Source organism: Oncorhynchus gorbuscha, unplaced genomic scaffold (assembly GCF_021184085.1).
Source record: "Oncorhynchus gorbuscha isolate QuinsamMale2020 ecotype Even-year unplaced genomic scaffold, OgorEven_v1.0 Un_scaffold_999, whole genome shotgun sequence".
NCBI classification, from domain to species: Eukaryota; Metazoa; Chordata; class Actinopteri; order Salmoniformes; family Salmonidae; genus Oncorhynchus; species Oncorhynchus gorbuscha.
In genome coordinates, this window is record NW_025745916.1 from 189,904 (window position 1) to 198,168 (window position 8,265).

The 8,265-nt window shown below is 48.0% G+C and overlaps 1 protein-coding gene across 1 annotated transcript in view; it reads left to right on the forward strand.

Moving 5' to 3' along the window:
• Positions 1 to 7,653, forward strand: part of LOC124020937 (early nodulin-12A-like) — a 33,286-nt gene extending 25,633 nt beyond the window's left edge. The window contains exon 2 of the mRNA XM_046336248.1: positions 7,375 to 7,653. Coding sequence (XP_046192204.1) covers positions 7,375 to 7,653 — 279 coding nt within the window. The remainder of the gene's footprint in view (positions 1 to 7,374) is intronic.
• Positions 7,654 to 8,265: the final 612 nt, after the last annotated feature.

The window sequence follows — 8,265 nt, forward strand, 5'->3', positions numbered from 1 at the left end:
ACGTCATTTCACTCCTTACTGGCCGGGCTCGAGAATGGGGCACAGCTATCTGGGAGGCAAGGGCTGATTGCTCTAACAAATTCCAGAACTTTAAAGAGGAGATGATTCGGGTTTTTGACCGTTCAGTTTTTGGTAGGGAGGCTTCTAGGGCCCTGGCTTCCTTATGCCAAGGTGAACGGTCCATAACGGATTATTCTATTGAGTTTCGCACTCTTGCTGCCTCTAGTGAGTGGAACGAGCCGGCGCTGCTCGCTCGTTTTCTGGAGGGACTCCACGCAGTGGTTAAGGATGAGATTCTCTCCCGGGAGGTTCCATCAGATGTGGATTCTTTGATTGCTCTCGCCATCCGCATAGAACGACGGGTAGATCTTCGTCACCGGGCTCGTGGAAGAGAGCTCGCATCAACGGTGTTTCCCTGCTCCGCATCGCAACCATCTCCCTCCTCTGGCTTTGAGACTGAGCCCATGCAGCTGGGAGGGATTCGCATCTCGAATAAGGAGAGGGAATGGAGGATCACCAACCGCCTGTGCCTCTATTGCGGAGTTGCTGGACATTTTGTTAATTCATGTCCAGTAAGAGGCCAGAGCCCATCAGTAAGCGGAGGGCTACTGGTGAGCGCTACTACTCAGGTCCCTTCATCTAGATCTTGTACTACTATGTCGGTCCATCTACGCTGGACCGGTTCGGGTGCTACATGCAGTGCTTTGATTGACTCTGGGGCTGAGGGTTGTTTCATGGACGAAGCATGGGCTCGGAAACATAACATTCCTTTCAGACCGTTAGACAGGCCTACGCCCATGTTTGCCTTAGATGGTAGTCATCTTCCCAGTATCAAATTTGAGACACTACCTTTAACTCTCACAGTATCTGGTAACCACAGTGAGACTATTTCTTTTTGATTTTCCGTTCACCGTTTACACCTGTTGTTTTGGGTCATCCCTGGCTTGTATGTCATAATCCTTCTATTAATTGGTCTAGTAATTCTATCCTATCCTGGAACGTTTCTTGTCATGTGAAGTGTTTAATGTCTGCCATCCCTCCCGTTTCTTCTGTCCCTACTTCTCAGGAGGAACCTGGCGATTTGACAGGAGTGCCGGAGGAATATCATGATCTGCGCACGGTCTTCAGTCGGTCCCGAGCCAACTCCCTTCCTCCTCACCGGTCGTATGATTGTAGTATTGATCTCCTTCCGGGGACCACTCCTCCTCGAGGTAGACTATACTCTCTGTCGGCTCCCGAACGTAAGGCTCTCGAGGATTATTTGTCTGTGTCTCTTGGCGCCGGTACCATAGTGCCTTCTTCTTCTCCGGCCGGGGCGGGGTTCTTTTTGTTAAAAAGAAGGACGGTACTCTGCGCCCCTGCGTGGATTATCGAGGGCTGAATGACATAACGGTTAAGAATCGTTATCCGCTTCCCCTTATGTCATCAGCCTTCGAGATTCTGCAGGGAGCCAGGTGCTTTACTAAGTTGGACCTTCGTAACGCTTACCATCTCGTGCGCATCAGAGAGGGGGACGAGTGGAAAACGGCGTTTAACACTCCGTTAGGGCATTTTGAGTACCGGGTTCTGCCGTTCGGTCTCGCCAATGCGCCAGCTGTTTTTCAGGCATTAGTTAATGATGTTCTGAGAGACATGCTGAACATTTTTGTTTTTGTCTATCTTGACGATATCCTGATTTTTTCTCCGTCACTCGAGATTCATGTTCAGCACGTTCGACGTGTTCTACAGCGCCTTTTAGAGAATTGTCTCTACGTAAAGGCTGAGAAGTGCTCTTTTCATGTCTCCTCCGTTACTTTTCTCGGTTCCGTTATTTCCGCTGAAGGCATTCAGATGGATTCCGCTAAGGTCCAAGCTGTCAGTGATTGGCCCGTTCCAAGGTCACGTGTCGAGTTGCAGCGCTTTTTAGGTTTCGCTAATTTCTATCGGCGTTTCATTCGTAATTTCGGTCAAGTTGCTGCCCCTCTCACAGCTCTTACTTCTGTCAAGACGTGTTTTAAGTGGTCCGGTTCCGCCCAGGGAGCTTTTGATCTTCTAAAAGAACGTTTTACGTCCGCTCCTATCCTCGTTACTCCTGACGTCACTAGACAATTCATTGTCGAGGTTGACGCTTCAGAGGTAGGCGTGGGAGCCATCCTATCCCAGCGCTTCCAGTCTGACGATAAGGTTCATCCTTGCGCTTATTTTTCTCATCGCCTGTCGCCATCTGAGCGCAACTATGATGTGGGTAACCGTGAACTGCTCGCCATCCGCTTAGCCCTAGGCGAATGGCGACAGTGGTTGGAGGGGGCGACCGTTCCTTTTGTCGTTTGGACAGACCATAAGAACCTTGAGTACATCCGTTCTGCCAAACGACTTAATGCCCGTCAAGCTCGTTGGGCGTTGTTTTCGCTCGTTTCGAGTTTGTGATTTCTTACCGTCCGGGTAGCAAGAACACCAAGCCTGATGCCTTATCCCGTCTGTTTAGTTCTTCTGTGGCTTCTACTGATCCCGAGGGGATTCTTCCTTATGGGCGTGTTGTCGGGTTAACAGTCTGGGGAATTGAAAGACAGGTTAAGCAAGCACTCACGCACACTGCGTCGCGCGCTTGTCCTAGTAACCTCCTTTTCGTCCCTGTTTCCACTCGTCTGGCTGTTCTTCAGTGGGCTCACTCTGCCAAGTTAGCTGGTCATCCCGGTGTTCGAGGCACTCTTGCGTCTATTCGCCAGCGCTTTTGGTGGCCGACTCAGGAGCGTGACACGCGCCGTTTCGTGGCTGCTTGTTCGGACTGCGCGCAGACTAAGTCGGGTAACTCTCCTCCTGCCGGTCGTCTCAGACCGCTCCCCATTCCTTCTCGACCATGGTCTCACATTGCCTTAGACTTCATTACCGGTCTGCCTTTGTCTGCGGGGAAGACTGTGATTCTGACGGTTGTCGATAGGTTCTCTAAGGCGGCACATTTCATTCCCCTCGCTAAACTTCCTTCCGCTAAGGAGACGGCACAAATCATTATTGAGAATGTATTCAGAATTCATGGCCTCCCGTTAGACGCCGTTTCAGACAGAGGCCCGCAATTCACGTCACAGTTTTGGAGGGAGTTCTGTCGTTTGATTGGTGCGTCCGTCAGTCTCTCTTCCGGGTTTCATCCCCAGTCTAACGGTCAAGCAGAGAGGGCCAATCAGACGATTGGTCGCATACTACGCAGCCTTTCTTTCAGAAACCCTGCGTCTTGGGCAGAACAGCTCCCCTGGGCAGAATACGCTCACAATTCGCTTCCTTCGTCTGCTACCGGGTTATCTCCGTTTCAGAGTAGTCTGGGTTACCAGCCTCCTCTGTTCTCATCCCAGCTTGCCGAGTCCAGCGTTCCTCCGCTCAAGCGTTTGTCCAACGTTGTGAGCGCACCTGGAGGAGGGTGAGGTCTGCACTTTGCCGTTACAGGGCACAGACGGTGAGAGCCGCCAATAAACGCAGGATTAAGAGTCCAAGGTATTGTTGCGGCCAGAGAGTGTGGCTTTCCACTCGCAACCTTCCTCTTACGACAGCTTCTCGTAAGTTGACTCCGCGGTTCATTGGTCCGTTCCGTGTCTCCCAGGTCGTCAATCCTGTCGCTGTGCGACTGCTTCTTCCGCGACATCTTCGTCGCGTCCATCCTGTCTTCCATGTCTCCTGTGTTAAGCCCTTTCTTCGCACCCCGTTCGTCTTCCCTCCCCCTCCCGTCCTTGTCGAGAGCGCACCTATTTACAAGGTACATAAGATCATGGACATGCGTTCTCGGGGACGGGGTCACCAATACCTAGTGGATTGGGAGGGTTACGGTCCTGAGGAGAGGAGTTGGGTTCCGTCTCGGGACGTGCTGGACCGTTCACTCATCGATGATTTCCTCCGTTGCCGCCAGGATTCCTCCTCGAGTGCGCCAGGAGGCGCTCGGTGAGTGGGGGGTACTGTCATGTTTGTCATTTATTATCATGTCTTGTCCCTGTGCTCCCCATGCTATTCGTTTCCCTCTGCTGGTCTTATTTGGTTCTTTCCCTCCTTCTATCCCTCTCTCTCCCCCCTCCCTCTCTCACTCTCTCGCTCTCTCTTCTCTCTATCGTTCCGTTCCTGCTCCCAGCTGTTCCTATTCCCCTAATCATCATTTAGTCTTCCCACACCTGTTCCCGATCCTTTCCCCTGATTAGAGTCCCTATTTATTCCTTTGTGATCCGTTCCTGTCCCGTCGGTTCCTTGTATTGTATTCACCATGCTGTGATTGCGTTTCGCCCTGTCCTGTCGTGTTTTTGCCGTGATTGTGTATCGCCCTGTCCTGTCGTGTTTTTGCCTTCATCAGATGCTGCGTGTGAGCAGGTGTCTCTGTCGACTACGGCCTGCGCCTACCCGAAGCGACCTGCAGTCTGTGGCCGCTTCTCCAGTTGTTTCCCCTCTACAAGTCTAGAGGATTTCTGTTATTCCGTTTTGGACTTAAATAAACTCTGTTTCTGTTAAGTCGCTTTTGGGTCCTCTTTCACCTGCATGACAGCTGAACCTGAATATGGTCCACACACACACACACGCACGCACGCACGCACGCACGCACGCACGCACGCACGCACGCACGCACGCACGCACGCACGCACACACACACACACACACACACACACACACACACACACACACACACACACACACACACACACACACACAGTGTGATGACAGCAGTGTGTCAGCTGCCAGAGGACAGGGGAAATCAAACACGACACAACATCTAGAGGAGCCAATAAGGCTGAACTCTGATCAAAGCTCTTCCTGTAAGGAAAGAGGTTCAGTTCCACTTCACTGACTTCTCTACAATCCAAACAGAACTCTAATACCCATGACATCAGTCACCAAGCTCCTCACAACATTAATGGCTGTACACATACTAATTCTAACAGGCCATTAGGCTGCTTACAGACACTAACTTAAAACAACTTTTGATGGACAAACATATTGTAACATGTAACAATTAATGACACGGCAAACTCTATTTTGTAATTATATATTTTTTCTCCTAAAAACAGAATCATATACTTATATACTTCAATAACCAATTATTATACATGTTGTTTTGTAGATTTTTAGACAATCTGATCTGCTTCAATATCATACTCAGTTAAGTTTAATATAATAATTAGTGACTGTCCAGTCGTCCAGTCAGAGGACTAGTTGACAGGTGATGGATGCTTGGCAGGACAGAGACTTCCTGTTTGGCAGTTGCAGGAATTCTGGGATGTGCTGAGGCCAGAGCTGACTGTGTGCCCATGCAAACACACACACACACGCACATGCACACGCACACACACACACAGCCCTGCTCTCCAGTCTAAAGGAGTCCACTGTATACAGATCTGCTATGACTGCTGCTGTTTCATGTGGGGGTACCGAGGGCCAAGTCAATAAGATAGTAGAGGTACACCTCAGAGTTTTTGTTGGCCAGGAAGTTGCAGTTTGTGTGTATTTAACACTGCCAGTCACGGAGTGTAAACCTAGTCTTGTTGACTGACCATGTTTGTAATGTTAACAGAGCTCCTCTCTGCGTCTCAGGTGTACAGGGACCTCTCAGTTTGGTGTGGGGGAATGACCTGCATGGCCTCTGCTACACTGCCCCACAGCACCGTGTGTGTGTGTGTGTGTGTGTGTGTGTGTGTGTGTGTGTGTGTGTGTGTGTGTGTGTGTGTGTGTGTGTGTGTGTGTGTGTGTGTGTGTGTGTGTGTGTGTGTGTGTGTGTGTGTGTGTGTGTGTGTGTGTGTGTGTGTGTGTGTGTGTGTGTGTGTGTGTGTGTGTGTGTGTGTGTGACTTACATACTGAGTGTGCTGCTGTGTGGAGTCCTCAGGGCTCCAAAATATTTGAAAGAAAACCAATTTGAACCCAGGTGTAGTATACTGTAGTAGTCCTGAGAGTCTCGTGGGGAATCAGACCTGAGTCAGCACAGGAAACAGGGAGGATAGAATAACTGCCTCCCACATGGCACCCTATTCCTACATAGTGCACTACTTTTGACCAGAGCTCTATGGGCCCTGGTTAAAAGCAGTCCACTATTTAGGGAAATTAGGTGCCATTTGGGACCAATGACTTTACTTTTAGTGTGAACTATACAATTATGGTTTCTAATGCATCCTCACAAATAACTCTAGTGTCAGTTTAAATCAGGTGTTCGTCCAGTGCCTCGGTCCCAAGGGGTGATACAATACCATCAATCTAATATATTAATCAATGTGCGTCTATCAAAGGCTGTAGAAGTGTTATATATATATATAGCAATGAGAATATAGCAGTGAGAATATAGCAGTGAGAATATAGCAGTGAGAATATAGCAGTGAGAATATAGCAGTGAGAATATAGCAGTGAGAATATAGCAGTGAGAATATAGCAGTGAGAATATAGCAGTGAGAATATAGCAGTGAGAATATAGGAGTGAGAATATAGCAGTGAGAATATAGCAGTGAGAATATAGCAGTGAGAGTATAGCAGTGAGAATATAGCAGTGAGAATATAGCAGTGAGAGTATAGCAGTGAGAATATAGCAGTGAGAATATAGCAGTGAGAATATAGCAGTGAGAATATAGCAGTGAGAATATAGCAGTGTTATAAGTCAGTGTTCAGACAGTCGCTGATTGTTTGAGTACAAGATGTTGTCATGGATATGAATTGTTGTAAATATCTTGTGTTTAATGGTTTAAAGATGATTCTGAGGAGAACAGAGTTCTGTCGTGAGACGTTGTGTACTGAATTTGAGTTTCTACCACAATAGTGAACATTCTGACAATCAGAAGAAAGCATTTAACATGCAGGAAGTTATATTTATTGTAGCGTCTACAGCCTTGTTGCAGTGAGTGTTTGCCAGTCAGTTCAGGGTGTTTTAAGAGTTCCCTCTTGACTGTGTAAATATGGTCACTCTTCCTGGGGTCCAAACACATGAAGGCACTTACATTACATATCAAACTAATAATGAACCAGTTAAAGACATAGCATTATTACACCACTACATATCTACAATATCAAATGTATAATAACTGATATTGGTTAAACATAAGAGTATATCATTCTGTTTTTAGGATTTTTTAAAATTTACAAAACGGCACCCTATTCCCTATATAGTTCCCTATGGGCCCTGGTCAAATGTAGTGCACTATATAGAGGATAGGGTGCCATTTGGGACCCATTTCAGAGTCTTCTCTAACCTCGTTAAGTATTTATCATGGTGTTCAAGGCCAGAGAACCCAAGTGTACCACTGCATCTCCCAGACAGCGTTAGGTATTATACTGGTAATGAAAGCCAGAAGGTTTGGGTTCATTTTAGTGTGTTGCTTGTTGAGCTCCTTTCCAACATGTTATGACTCAGGTTCTGTTCAGCGTGACCTTTAAAACTGGTATCCCCAGTAGTGGGAAACAGCGCCACAGGCCGCTACAGGCCGCCACAGGCCCCCACAGACCGCCACAGGCCCTCACAGGCCCCCACAGGCCCCACAGAACGCCACAGGCCCCCACAGACCCCCACAGGCCCCCACAGGCCGCCACAGGCCCCCACAGGCCCTCACAGGCCCCCACAGGCCCCCACAGGCCTCCACAGGCCCCCACAGTCCCCCACAGGCCCCCACAGACCGCCACAGGCCCCCACAGGCCGCCTCAACACCGTTGTTATTGTTTGTGTTGCCATGCTGAGGTGTGTTGTGCATCAAGGTAAATTAAATCACACTACATATTGTGCTCTTCTATCGAGCGTGAAATGTCTGATGGGGAAAAACACTGTTGGTTGTTTTGCATTAACGTCTTTGTTGTTGTAATGTCTCAAACGGACAGTTTCACCATTACGGATTCCAGCACAGAAAAACAACAACAAACCTTTGAGTTCGAGCAGTAAAATAAACTTTCAGAAATACACAGAAAAACAACATCAAACCTTTGAGTTCGAGCAGTAAAATAAACTTTCAGAAATACACAGAAAAACGTGAAATAGTAATACCCATTCAAATGTATTTCAAATGGAATATTTTATTTGTTCTTGTTGTTTGTTTTAATATATTTAATGAATCTACTTCATCAGGCAAAAAATGTTTATCTACTTTCCTACATCCCCCCCCTTATACTGCAACCTAATTGTCGCCCAAACTCTAAGTCAAACTTTCTCTTCCTCTCCATCTTCTTGTTACTTGGTTGATCCCATCTGTTGGAGTAGAGAGAGTAGAGTTTTGACAGGCAGAGGTCCTGCTCCCTGAGAGTTAGCGCTCAGCTCGAGGGGGCTTGTTACGATCAGGGGTGAACTAGCCGCCCGTC